Source organism: Phyllobates terribilis, unplaced genomic scaffold (genome assembly GCF_046119375.1).
Source record: "Phyllobates terribilis strain yellow unplaced genomic scaffold, ASM4611937v1 Scaffold_305__1_contigs__length_2280687, whole genome shotgun sequence".
NCBI classification, from domain to species: domain Eukaryota; kingdom Metazoa; phylum Chordata; class Amphibia; order Anura; family Dendrobatidae; genus Phyllobates; species Phyllobates terribilis.
This window is the reverse complement of record NW_027363065.1, coordinates 2,125,570-2,140,791: the sequence shown is the minus strand read 5'-3', so window position 1 is coordinate 2,140,791 and position 15,222 is coordinate 2,125,570. Positions and strand designations below refer to the sequence as shown.

General features: G+C 39.5%; 1 protein-coding gene across 2 annotated transcripts in view; it reads right to left on the bottom strand.

Moving 5' to 3' along the window:
* Positions 1 to 15,222, bottom strand: part of LOC141220973 (5-oxoprolinase-like) — an 84,434-nt gene that overhangs the window by 6,311 nt on the left and 62,901 nt on the right. For both annotated transcript variants that reach the window (XM_073666432.1, XM_073666433.1), the window contains exons 20-21: positions 8,059 to 8,243; positions 743 to 889 (exon numbers count right to left, since the gene is read on the bottom strand). In XM_073666432.1, coding sequence (XP_073522533.1) covers positions 743 to 889; positions 8,059 to 8,243 — 332 coding nt within the window. The remainder of the gene's footprint in view (positions 1 to 742; positions 890 to 8,058; positions 8,244 to 15,222) is intronic.

The following is a 15,222-nucleotide window of genomic DNA, read 5'->3' as shown; positions in this document are numbered from 1 at the left end:
GGGTGAAATGTCCTCATATTGTGCTTAAGAAATATGGAGGTTTTTGCCCTCCTCTGGATCAACTTTAGCAACTACAGAACTTACAGGTCGAACTTGATGGACGCAAGTCTTTATTCGGCTTTTCAAACTATGTATATAATCAAAGTTGTATGTAAATTAGAGATGAGCGGATCAGGCAAAATTGATGTTTTGGTGCATTTATTTCTAGACCCCAGGGCAGACTAAATGTGAAAACTAAAAAAAAATAACTCTCATACTGACGTCACCGCTCACCTCTACAACCACTCCATGCTTCTGTCCGCTCCTCCATCGCAACTCCGGCCAGTCGTTGATCTAGGCTGCGAGCGGTGAACACCAGGACCTGCTCACGGCGGACAGAGGACAGGGAGCCGCGGCTGCAGCCGAAGAGGTTTCTCTCTTTTTAACGTTTTGTTGGCCCTCTACTGTGCAGTAAGATGGCGGCCGCAGCTGGCTGCCATTTCACTGAATTCGCGCCAAGAGGATTACCAAAAATCCATATTCTCCAGAATGCAGATTTTTGCAAAATTCAAGTACAGTTCAGTCCCATACAAATAAATGTGTCCTTCTCTAGTATAAATGTATCATAAAGCCCAGGAAAGACACAATCTGTGCCCCCCGCATCACTACACGACATCACTATTACCAGTTATTTATACCAAATCCTGACACTGACAAACTACAGCAATTACCGTCCATTATAGTGCGAGACTTGTTGTTTTACCTCCTCTTTGTTAATCGTCACCTTCAGCTTGATAGGAGACCCGTCATCCATGTAATCTACAGACTCCACCTCTAGGGCTCCGGACTGCTGCTCCCACCGATGAGCAAACTCCCTCAGCATGCCCCTCACTGCCACCTCTGCGTTACCCTATATAATAGAAAAGCCATCACAGCTCCCCAAAAATCATACAAATACTGATTGTACCATAAAGAGCGAGAATGAGCAATAAAAGAGAAAGCATAATACAAGAATAGTAGATATAACTAATATAATACTGCCCCTATGTACAGGAATATAACTACTATAATACTGCCCCCTATGTACAAGAATATAACTACTATAATACTGCTCCTATGTATAAGAATATAACTACTATAATACTGACTCTATGTACAAGAATATAACTAATATAATACTGCTCCTATGTACAAGAATATAACTAATATAATACTGCCCCTATGTACAGGAATATAACTACTATAATACTGCCCCCTATGTACAAGACTATAACTACTATAATACTGCCCCCTATGTACAAGAATATAGCTACTATAATACTGCTCCTATGTATAAGAATATAACTACTATAATACTGCTCCTATGTACAAGAATATAACTACTATAATACTGCTCCTATATACAAGAATATAACTACTATAATACTGCCCCTATGTACAAGAATATAACTACTATAATACTGCCCCTATGTACAAGAATATAACTACTATAATACTGCTCCTATATACAAGAATATAACTACTATAATACTGCTCCTATGTACAAGAATATAACTACTATAATACTGCTCCTATGTACAAGAATATAACTACTATAATACTGCTCCTATGTACAAGAATATAACTACTATAATACTGCTCCCTATGTACAAGAATATACCTGCTAAAATACTGCTCCTATGTACAGGAATATAACTACTATAATACTGCCCCTATGTACAAGAATATAACTACTATAATACTGCTCCTATGGACAGGAATATAACTACTATAATACTGCTCCTATGTACAAGAATATAACTACTATAATACTGCTCCTATGGACAGGAATATAACTACTATAATGCTGCTCCTATGTACAGGAATATAACTATTATAATACTGCTCCTATGTACAAGAATATAACCACTATAATACCGCTCCTATGGACAGGAATATAACTACTATAATACTGCTCCTATGTACAAGAATATAACTACTATAATACTGCTCCTATGTACAAGAATATAACTACTATAATACTGCTCCTATGTACAAGAATATAACTACTATAATACTGCTCCTATATACAAGAATATAACTACTATAATACTGCTCCTATGGACAGGAATATAACTACTATAATACTGCTCTCTATGTACAAGAATATAACTACTATAATACTGCTCCTATGTACAAGAATATAACTACTATAATACTGCTCCTATGGACAGGAATATAACTACTATAATACTGCTCCTATGTACAAGAATATAACTACTATAATACTGCTCCTATGGACAGGAATATAACTACTATAATACTGCTCCTATGTACAAGAATATAACTACTATAATACTGCTCCTATGGACAGGAATATAACTACTATAATACTGCTCCTATGTACAAGAATATAACTACTATAATACTGCTCCTATGGACAGGAATATAACTACTATAATACTGCTCCTATGTACAAGAATATAACTACTATAATGCTGCCCCTATGTACAAGAATATAACTACTATAATGCTGCCCCTATGTAGAAGAATATAACTACTATAATACTGCCCCCTATGTACAAGAATATAACTACTATAATACTGCTCCTATGTACAGGAATATATTATTGTACATAGGAGCAGTATTATAGTAGTTATATTCTTGTATGTAGGGGCAGTATTATAGTAGTTATATTCTTCTACATAGGAGGAGTATTATAGTAGTTATATTCCTGTATATAGGAGCAGTATTATAGCGGTTATATTCTTGTACATAGGGAGCAGTATTATAGTAGTTATATTCTTGTACATAGGGGCAGTATTATAGTAGTTATATTCTTGTACATAAGGAGCAGTATTATAGTAGTTATATTCTTGTACATAGGGAGCAGTATTATAGTAGTTATATTCTTGTACATAGGAGCAGTATTATAGTAGTTATATTCTTGTACATAAGGAGCAGTATTATAGTAGTTATATTCTTGTACATAGGGGCAGTATTATAGTAGTTATATTCTTGTACATAGGAGCAGTATTATAGTAGTTATATTCTTGTACATAGGAGCAGTATTATAGTAGTTATATTCTTGTACATAGGGAGCAGTATTATAGTAGTTATATTCTTGTACATAGGGGGCAGTATTATAGTAGTTATATTCTTGTACATAGGAGCAGTATTATAGTAGTTATATTCTTGTACATAGGGGGCAGTATTATAGTAGTTATATTCTTGCACATAGGAGCAGTATTATAGTAGTTATATTCTTGTATATAGGGGGCAGTATTATAGTAGTTATATTCCTGTATATAGGAGCAGTATTATAGTAGTTATATTCTTGTACTTAGGGGGGCAGTATTATAGTAGTTATATTCTTGTATATAGGGGGCAGTATTATAGCAGTTATATTCTTGTATATAGGGGGCAGTATTATAGCAGTTATATTCTTGTACATAGGGAGCAGTATTATAGTAGTTATATTCTTGTATATAGGGGGCAGTATTATAGTAGTTATATTCTTGTATATAGGGGGCAGTATTATAGTAGTTATATTCTTGTACATAGGGGCAGTATTATAGTAGTTATATTCTTGTACATAAGGAGCAGTATTATAGTAGTTATATTCTTGTACATAGGGAGCAGTATTATAGTAGTTATATTCTTGTACATAGGGGCAGTATTATAGTAGTTATATTCTTGTACATAAGGAGCAGTATTATAGTAGTTATATTCTTGTACATAGGGGCAGTATTATAGTAGTTATATTCTTGTACATAGGGAGCAGTATTATAGTAGTTATATTCTTGTACATAGGGGCAGTATTATAGTAGTTATATTCTTGTACATAAGGAGCAGTATTATAGTAGTTATATTCTTGTACATAGGAGCAGTATTATAGTAGTTATATTCTTGTACATAGGGGGCAGTATTATAGTAGTTATATTCTTGCACATAGGAGCAGTATTATAGTAGTTATATTCTTGTACATAGGAGCAGTATTATAGTAGTTATATTCTTGTACATAGGGGGCAGTATTATAGTAGTTATATTCTTGTACATAGGAGCAGTATTATAGTAGTTATATTCTTGTACATAGGAGCAGTATTATAGTAGTTATATTCCTGTACATAGGGGGCAGTATTATAGTAGTTATATTCTTGCACATAGGAGCAGTATTATAGTAGTTATATTCTTGTATATAGGGGGCAGTATTATAGTAGTTATATTCCTGTATATAGGAGCAGTATTATAGTAGTTATATTCTTGTACATAGGGGCAGTATTATAGTAGTTATATTCTTGTACTTAGGGGGGCAGTATTATAGTAGTTATATTCTTGTATATAGGGGGCAGTATTATAGCAGTTATATTCTTGTATATAGGGGGCAGTATTATAGCAGTTATATTCTTGTACATAGGGAGCAGTATTATAGTAGTTATATTCTTGTATATAGGGGGCAGTATTATAGTAGTTATATTCTTGTATATAGGGGGCAGTATTATAGTAGTTATATTCTTGTACATAGGGGCAGTATTATAGTAGTTATATTCTTGTACATAGGGGCAGTATTATAGTAGTTATATTCTTGTACATAAGGAGCAGTATTATAGTAGTTATATTCTTGTACATAGGAGCAGTATTATAGTAGTTATATTCTTGTACATAGGGGGCAGTATTATAGTAGTTATATTCTTGCACATAGGAGCAGTATTATAGTAGTTATATTCTTGTACATAGGAGCAGTATTATAGTAGTTATATTCTTGTACATAGGGGGCAGTATTATAGTAGTTATATTCTTGTACATAGGAGCAGTATTATAGTAGTTATATTCTTGTACATAGGAGCAGTATTATAGTAGTTATATTCCTGTACATAGGGGGCAGTATTATAGTAGTTATATTCTTGCACATAGGAGCAGTATTATAGTAGTTATATTCTTGTATATAGGGGGCAGTATTATAGTAGTTATATTCCTGTATATAGGAGCAGTATTATAGTAGTTATATTCTTGTACATAGGGGCAGTATTATAGTAGTTATATTCTTGTACTTAGGGGGGCAGTATTATAGTAGTTATATTCTTGTATATAGGGGGCAGTATTATAGCAGTTATATTCTTGTATATAGGGGGCAGTATTATAGCAGTTATATTCTTGTACATAGGGAGCAGTATTATAGTAGTTATATTCTTGTATATAGGGGGCAGTATTATAGTAGTTATATTCTTGTATATAGGGGGCAGTATTATAGTAGTTATATTCTTGTACATAGGGGCAGTATTATAGTAGTTATATTCTTGTACATAGGGAGCAGTATTATAGTAGTTATATTCTTGTACATAGGGAGCAATATTATAGTAGTTATATTCTTGTACATAGGGAGCAGTATTATAGTAGTTATATTCTTGTACATAGGAGCAGTATTATAGTAGTTATATTCTTGTACATAGGAGCAGTATTATAGTAGTTATATTCTTGTACATAGGAGCAGTATTATAGTAGTTATATTCTTGTACATAGGAGCAGTATTATAGTAGTTATATTCTTGTACATAGGGAGCAGTATTATAGTAGTTATATTCTTGTATATAGGGGGCAGTATTATAGTAGTTATATTCTTGTACTTAGGAGCAGTATTATAGTAGTTATATTATTGTACATAGGAAGCAGTATTATAGTAGTTATATTATTGTACATAGAGGCAGTATTATAGTAGTTATATTATTGTACATAGAGGCAGTATTGTAGTAGTTATATTCTTGTACATAGGGGAGCAGTATTATAGTAGTTATATTCTTGTACATAGGGAGCAGTATTATAGTAGTTATATTCTTGTACTTAGGGAGCAGTATTATAGTAGTTATATTCTTGTACATAGGGGGCAGTATTATAGTAGTTATATTCTTGCACATAGGAGCAGTATTATAGTAGTTATATTCTTGTATATAGGGGGCAGTATTATAGTAGTTATATTCCTGTATATAGGAGCAGTATTATAGTAGTTATATTCTTGTACATAGGCGCAGTATTATAGTAGTTATATTCTTGTACTTAGGGGGGCAGTATTATAGTAGTTATATTCTTGTATATAGGGGCAGTATTATAGCAGTTATATTCTTGTACATAGGGAGCAGTATTATAGTAGTTATATTCTTGTATATAGGGGGCAGTATTATAGTAGTTATATTCTTGTATATAGGGGCAGTATTATAGTAGTTATATTCTTGTATATAGGGGCAGTATTATAGTAGTTATATTCTTGTACATAGGGGGCAGTATTATAGTAGTTATATTCTTGTACATAGGGGCAGTATTATAGTATTTATATTCTTGTTCATAGGGAGCAGTATTATAGTATTTATATTCTTGTACATAGGGAGCAGTATTCTAGTAGTTATATTCTTGTACATAGGGGCAGTATTATAGTAGTTATATTCTTGTACATAGGGAGCAATATTATAGTAGTTATATTCCTGTACATAGGGAGCAGTATTATAGTAGTTATATTCTTGTACATAGAAGCAGTATTATAGTAGTTATATTCTTGTACATAGGAGCAGTATTATAGTAGTTATATTCTTGTACATAGGAGCAGTATTATAGTGGTTATATTCTTGTACATATGGACAGTATTATAGTAGTTATATTCTTGTACATAGGGGGCAGTATTATAGTAGTTATATTCTTGTACATAGGAGCAGTATTATAGTGGTTATATTCTTGTACATATGGACAGTATTATAGTAGTTATATTCTTGTACATAGGGGGCAGTATTATAGTAGTTATATTCTTGTACATAGGAGCAGTATTATAGTAGTTATATTCTTGTACATAGGAGCAGTATTATAGTAGTTATATTCTTGTACATATGGAAAGTATTATAGTAGTTATATTCTTGTACATAGGGGGCAGTATTATAGTAGTTATATTCTTGTACATAGGGAGCAGTATTATAGTAGTTATATTCTTGTACATAGGGGGCAGTATTATAGTAGTTATATTCTTGTACATAGGGGCAGTATTATAGTAGTTATATTCTTGTACATAGGAGCAGTATTATAGTAGTTATATTCTTGTACATAGGAGCAGTATTATAGTAGTTATATTCTTGTACATAGGAGCAGTATTATAGTAGTTATATTCTTGTACATAGGAGCAGTATTATAGTAGTTATATTCTTGTACACAGGGGCAGTATTATACTAGTGATATATTTATAATACTGCCCATATGTACAAAATTTAAAATGATAGCTCCAGAATTGTGTTACCTAATAATTTAGTGAGCAGAGCAGATGCTTAGTGTTAAAACACTTTTATTATTGATCCATCATTATATATTTTTTTCCATAAATCATTAATGCAAATGAAAATATGTAACTTTGTAAAACCTCTCAGAAATCTGCTCCTTTTTCCTCCTGGGCTGATTTTTCACTCAATACAGGGGTAAAATTTGTATTTGGTGAAAACAGATTTTCTCATCACTAAGAGGGGTGACGGGAGTTGATGCACATAAGATTATATGGAGAGGGGACAGGTGAGGAGCTAGAGAGAGACACAGTTATTCTGCTGCAAGGTCTCCTGAAACAATAGTTACACTTTAAAGGGGTTCTCCTAGAATGTAATAAAATGGCCCCCCGTCACTTCAAACGACGGCCCGACCTGCAGTCTAAAGAAACAGTTCCCGAGACCTGTGTCTCAACTGACAGAGGAGCTGTATTGTAAGCGCACATACCACAGAGCTTCTCAAGAAGGACTGACAGGAGAATAAATAAATCATCTTCTCGGCTGACTGAACACACAGGATTTTTTTCTCCAGCTGTAGTCCTCGGTACTCAGTCAGCTGAGAAGATTTATTTATTTTCCTGTCACCTCACCGGTATGTGCACTTACATACAGCTCCTCTGTCAGTTCAGACATAGGTCTCGGGAGCTGTGTTTCTTCACGCTGTAGCCCTCCTTGATACGTGACCAGGTTGAGCTGTCGTTTGCATTGAGTGACGGGGGTCATTTTATTACATTCTTGGAGAACACCTTTAGCAATAGGTCAGATATATAATCAGTGATTGGCAGTGTCCAATGCTCAGGGCTTTGGTACTAACCTGAATGTGCGCCATGTATGCCTGCACCACTTCCAGACCGTAGATGTCAATTAGCTCATTTACCAACTGGATGCCCTTCTGATTGGCTGCTACCTGTGCTCTCAGGTCAGATAAATTATCATGAAGATTACGGGTTCCACTGCTGCCAGGTATTAGTCCTGGAGCCATCAGAGCCTCTGTGACAGCTGTCAGGACACACAGATGTAAGAAAAAAAGAAATATTTTAATGGGACTAATATACCATGGAGTAATAGGGCCAGAAAATCCCAAAAACTAACCAACAATCTTGTAATTAAAGCAAACATTCACCAATGAAAAACATTCTACAAATAACATTAGACTTAAAAAGTCACGGCACGGTGTACATACATTATATTACTTATACTGTACTGATCCTGAGTTATATCCTGTATTATACTCCAGAGCTGCACTCACTATTCTGCTGGTGCAGTCACTGTGTACATACATTACATTACTGATCCTGAGTTACATCCTGTATTATGCTCCAGAGCTGCACTCACTATTCTGCTGGTGCAGTCACTGTGTACATACATTACATTACTGATCCTGAGTTACCTCCTGTATTATACTCCAGAGCTGCACTCACTATTAGACATGAGCGTTGTTCTACTCGAACTGTTCGCCAATCTCAAATTCGAGCTGTTTTGGGCGGTGTTCGAGCCGTTCGGCGAACACGAACGATTTGAGAAAAATTCGGCTGTTCGAGGTTATGTTCGATAACTGTTCGTGCACCAAAATCATAACTGGATTTTTTCTCAGTAATGATGAAAATTAATGTTAATACGCAGTTTGAGTGTACAGCGGGGTGGGGGGAGGGGCAGGGGATGGATCTCTGCAGGAACAATGAAGATCTCCATTTTTTTTTCTCTTTCCCGCATTTACAGTGGGGAGGTGCAATCTGTCAGCCTATCAGCAGCGCACACACGGAGCGAAGTGCTTTTTTTCACACAAGCAAGGGCATGTGTGATTGGCAGTGTATGTCACATGTCCTTGCCCTATAAGACCAAGCCATTTTCCCCGTCGCCACCATTTTCTCACTGCTGCAGCTGCGTGTTAGACGGCACCGCTGTTGCTGTGTGCGCTATACCTTGTTAATTTCAAGCCAATTTTCGCACAAATATACAGATAGCTTGGGAGTAGGGAATAGTTGTGATTGCAGTCCTTTTAAGGACTAGGTTACAGCATTTCCTACGACTTTTATCAGGCAGGTCTGTGCTCTTAAATAGATAGGTTGTGGGAGTAAAGACTAATTGTAATTGGAGTCCTTTTCAGGACTAGGTTACATCAGTTCCTATCAGTTTTTGCCAGGCAGGTCTGTGCCACTGCTGTGCAAGTTTTTTTCACAGCATTTGGCTGAATCTAGCAAAGCTAATCCTTTTTGGCCTATTGCAGAGTGTGTTAGTCAGTGGAGTAGCCTATCTGTGTTGCAAGATATACCACCTGTGTATAGAATACCAATTTTTTTACTGCACCTAGTGAAGTAAAATCTTTTGGGCATAGCATCATTCTATTAGTCCATCTATACTGACCTCCATCAGGTTGCAAATTGAATATCATTTTTTTCTGCATCTAGCTCTGAAAAAATGTTTGGGCTTCTAGCAGTGTGTGGGACTTGTTCTATTAGTCCATCTATACTGACCTCCATCAGGTTGCAAATTAAAAATAATTTTTATCTGCATCTAGCTCTGAAAAAATATTTGGGCTTCTAGCTGTGTGTGGGACTTTCTCTATTAGTCCATCTATACTGACCTCCATCAGGTTGCAAATTAAAAATAATTTTTATCTGCATCTAGCTCTGAAAAAATATTTGGGCTTCTAGCAGTGTGTGGGACTTGGTCTATTAGTCCATCTATACTGACCTCCATCAGGTTGCAAATTAAAAATAATTTTTATCTGCATCTAGCTCTGAAAAAATATTTGGGCTTCTAGCAGTGTGTAGGACTTTCTCTATTAGTCCATCTATACTGATCTCCATCAGGTTGCAAATTAAAAATAATTTTTATCTGCATCTAGCTCTGAAAAAGTATTTGGGCTTCTAGCAGTGTGTGGGACTTGGTCTATTAGTCCATCTATACTGATCTCCATCAGGTTGCAAATTAAAAATAATTTTTATCTGCATCTAGCTCTGAAAAAATGTTTGGGCTTCTAGCTGTGTGTGGGACTTGTTCTATTAGTCCATCTATACTGACCTCCATCAGGTTGCAAATTAAAAATAATTTTTATCTGCATCTAGCTCTGAAAAAATATTTGGGCTTCTAGCTGTGTGTGGGACTTTCTCTATTAGTCCATCTATACTGATCTCCATCAGGTTGCAAATTAAAAATAATTTTTATCTGCATCTAGCTCTGAAAAAGTATTTGGGCTTCTAGCAGTGTGTGGGACTTGTTCTATTAGTTCATCTATACTGACCTCCATCAGGTTGCAAACTGAATATAATTTTTTTCTTCATCTAGCTCTGAAAAAATATTTGGGCTTCTAGCAGTGTGTGGGACTCATTGTATTAGGCCATCTATACCAAGCTCCACCAGCTTTGAAATTAATAATAATTTTTAGCTGCATCTAGCCCTGAAAATAATTTTTCCCAATAGTGGTAGCAATAGAAATATGGGGCGCACGCCTGGCTAACAAAAATATACGCTTCATAACACAAAACACCAGCCTAGCGCACTGCATTAATAAGATGGCATCATCGTCTCTCCCAGTGCTAGGCCTACTACGCAGGCTAGCATTCCTGTGCCTAAAACACAATGTATGGGTCCGCGCTAGCCACTATGCTGAGGGGTATAAAGCTGCTGCTAACGCTTTATAACAATTCAATTGGCAGATTTTCACAGAGCTCTTCCACAACGCCCACCCATCGGGCAACAGTTGCCCACCCTCCCTATGGGATCTAGTGGCGAATAGTTGATGCCATTAATCAGAGCGTCAGTTGCCCCGTCAACGTGGCAAGCATACGGTAAGGCATGGGAAGAGTGGACACGACTAGTAGCAGGCAGATGGGTTGACCAATGTGAACAAGCCAGATCACAAGTCACCATAGAATTTCTCCACCAGCTAATGATGAGGGGCACATCAGGAGCGTCAGAGCAGCGGTGTCTGACCGGAGTAGCATTTCACTTCCAACTACTGAATTGGGGAGATGTGACAAAGATTCATCATCAGACAATCCATAAAAGGGTGGAAAAGGGGTCAGCCAAGTCAGGAATGTAGACGTCCCGTCCCGTGTCACTAAAACTGATTTCTCACATCATATCCCTAACACCATTAACATGACACTCACAATTTGAAGCAACACTAATGTCTACTGCATTTGTGATCGCCTTCTTCGGGGCGCTATGTATAAGCGAATTAGTCCCTCAATCCAAAATTACCACCAGTGGAGGCTTATTACACCAGGACGTAGTCATAGCCAATAATGCAATACGTCTACGCATACACCAATCGAAAACGGTTCCAGCGGGCAGGGGCACTTGGGTACTTCTACAACCCACAAACGGTACACTGAGTCGGGTAACAATAGTAAAAACATATCTAACCATCAGATCACAAAGTAATTTCTTCCTATCACACATTGATGGAACGCCATTATCAAGATACCTGTTCCAAGCTATATTTAATAAATGCATAACATCGGCAGGGAACCACCCCAAAGATTACGGGACACACTCATTCCGCATAGGTGCGGCCACGGAAGCAGCAAGAGCAGGACTGTCAGAAACGGAAGTTCAGAGGATAGGGAGATGGCGATCCACGTGTTTGGCGAGATACATAAGACCGGACTTGTTATCCTAACGTGGTTTGTTTCTTTTACAGGTGACGCTAAGCCAACAGTGTGAGTGATAGGCCACTCGTATATATATTGGGCACAAAAAAGGGCGAAAGTCCGCCCAGGCGGGAGGAAATTAGAGTTTCATAACACATATTTCAACTGGAGAGGTATTAGAGGCCTGCTATGGCCACAGGTACTAATGGAGGTAATCAAGATAGGGAGAGAGGCAAGAGGTCCGGTCATCTTAGTTATACAGGCCAGGGGAAACAACCTAGGTCATCACAAGAGCGCATAACTAATGGCAATAATGAAACTAGACACTGAGCGCTTCAGAGAATTTTTCACAAAATTAGCTATAGTATGGTCAGAGATTGTGCCGATAGCGGTATGGCAAGGTGCGCGAGACATCACGGCCATCGAATGGACAAGGCGGGTAATAAATATTCGGATGGCAAAATTTAGAAGAGACAGAGGCGGTGTAGTGATACGACACAGACAACTGGAAGGAGATAAAGCAGGCCTCATACGGCCCGACGGTGTTCACTTAATAGATATTGGACTGGACATATTCCTGTCAGGACTCCAGGACGGAGTGGAACAAGCGTTAAGAGTGATGGGTGGGGGTCAGAGTCCTGCATACGAGTACGCTGGATCCTCCGTGGCCTGGAAATAGAAAGGACATGTTGGAGAGTTACACTTCTTGGCCAACTTGCCGGAGTGGGGACCCAGGGCATGCTGCAACAAGCTGAATTATTTTAGAAATAAAATGCCTTTCTAATGGAATGAGTATAAAGAGTTAATAAAGCTGTGACCGATCCTCACCCATCCAGTTGTAAGAGTTACATTATTGTATTGTCCATGAAAGGGGGGCGGTAGGGGGGCTGAGTGTCTGGGTTTGGTTGGGGGTCCCCACAGTCTGCCTAGGCTAGATTCATTTAAAAATTCTTATTAGATACACAGGCGGTGCAGCTGGCTTCGCAGCTGGGCTACTACGCCCAAAGTATTGCCTAGGCTAGATGCAGTTAAAAATTCTACGCTGACTAGCAGACACTGAAGATTTGGAGCAGACCTCTGAGTAAACAGCTCTTCAGACTCAACCATCTGTGTTACCCAAAGCCATAGTGTATGTAGTTTCTTACAGTTAAAAAGGGGGGGGGTGCGACCCAACCCACCTGGAATTGACGATGCCAACGTCACGCAAGACACAGCAAGGGGACTCCCAAAATTGTGGCACAGACACCACTTAACCCTAGAATGCATACCTGTGGCCTTGCAGGCCCGCCCAGTTAATTGTTTTCTATTTTCTGCAAGATTACTTTAGTTAGAATTTTGAAACTCTAGGTATGCTTCATGTATATAGTTGTTTGTCATTTGAGTTTGAGTTATTCCATGTTATTTGCACACGGGCCTAAAGGGCCCCAGGTATGTGAAAGTGTAGATTTTTATGGTCATGCGTTCTAGGGTTAAGTGGCATCAATTGCCCCACTGTTGCTTAAAACGGTTGGTGTAACATACCTGGCGGCGTCCTTGCATGGTGGTCCATCTCCCACTGTGCAAGAGGGCGCACTTGATCTCCTGTCCAGAATGTCTCTCTGGCTTCCCTCCATGCTGTCTGTTTGTGTCTGTTTCTGCTGCTTAAGGGCGGCGCCCGATCACTTCCTGCCTTTTGTACCTGCTGTGGGTCACACCCCTTCTGCGTCCTCAGCCTATTGCTGTCTGTCACTTGGTATATAGCTCAGCAGCTCCCTTCTATCCCGGCCTGTGCATAGTGTTTCCTTCAGTGTGTGCTTGCACTCTGAAGGTGCCAGGTCCCGTCTCTTGTCTCCTGCTTTTTGTATCAGTTCCCGTGTCTGAACTGAGTCCTGTATGTCTCCTGCTTTGCGGTATCAGCTCCCGTGTCTGAACTGAGTCCTGTATGTCTCCTGCTTTGCGGTATCAGCTCCCGTGTCTGAACTGACTCCTTTCTGTGTTCTCTTGTCTGTCCTGTCTGAACACGCTCCTAGCCTGTTCCTCTCGCCTTCTAGTGGCCGATTTCCTAGACCCGCTCCTGTGTCTGGTCTGTCCTGTCTGAACACGCTCCTTGCCTGTTCGTTCCGCCTCTCTGGGGGCCGTATTCCCAGACCCGCTCCTGTATCCCTCTGCAGTGTCGGTCTCCTCCGTACACTCAGTTCCAGTCTGAACTCTCTCCTGTCCTTTACCTGTTTTGCCTCTATGTCCGTTCCCTTCCTTTTTCTGCAGAGTCTGAACTCGTACCTAACTCCTGCTTGTTGTCTCTGCAAGTACTGTGTGAGTATCTGGCTCTGTCTTTCCCTTCCTGTCTGTTCCGTGTGAACAGAGCCCTGTCCTCCCTGCTCAGCCTTGTCTGCACTCTAGCTGTGCTTGCCTGTAACCCTCTGCCTGTATTGTTCCTGAGTCCCGGTGTGTACTGGGTCCTATCCCGCCTGTGTTCCTACCTGCTAGTGCCTCCCTGTCTGCACTCTAGCTGTGCTTGCCTTTACCCCCCTGCCTGCATATCCGCCTGCCTGCATACCAGTCGTGCCTGCCTATACCCTCCAGTCTGTGTGCCAGCCTACCAGCCTGTTCCTGTATTTCCCTGTGTGGGTCAACAGCCGTGTCCGGGGTCTGTCCTGGAGTAGCACCTGGTCCCTCTGCTCGGTTCCTCCTTGGTGCACTGGCGTCGTATGCCGTCGTGCGACCCTGGTCGGATCGGGTGAATACTTAGTCACGCCCCTCCAGGCATTCACTCTCCGGCACGGTCCAGTGGAATCACTACCAATCACACGCACACGCCGCTTAGCCCGGGCGTGTGCATAACAGCATGCTCAGGCCATGGTTCCCGTTGAGCCCCACGGCCTTCGCTCTTTGAGAAGTTTTTCCAGCGAATACATGCATTAAAATAAAATAAATAAATTTTTTTTCCCCCTTTAGCTGAGTTCCAGGCGAATTACGCACCCGTCCAGATGGATCTATCAGCCCTCGTTCCTGCGGATCCGCCACGTTACTATGGGGATCCAAGACAGTGTCGTGCATTTGTGGAGCAATGCATGCTACACTTTAAGGCCTACCCTCTCTATTTTCCTTCCGATTGGGCTAAAGTGGCCTTTATGATTGACTACCTAGCGGGTGATGCCTTGAAATGGGTCACCCCCCTATGGGAAGCATGGGATCCTGTCATCCTTGACCTGCAGGCCTTCCTGGTGGCCTTTCGTATGGTCTTCGAGGACCCTAACTCTGAAGCCCCTGCTGAAGCTTCACTTCCCAATATCCCGGAGCAGCCCCGACGGGTAATGTGTGTGGGTAGCGCAATAGTCCTCCAGCCCAATGAGACTACTGCCCACCCAGAATCCTCACAGGGTGACTACGCTTTCCGGAAT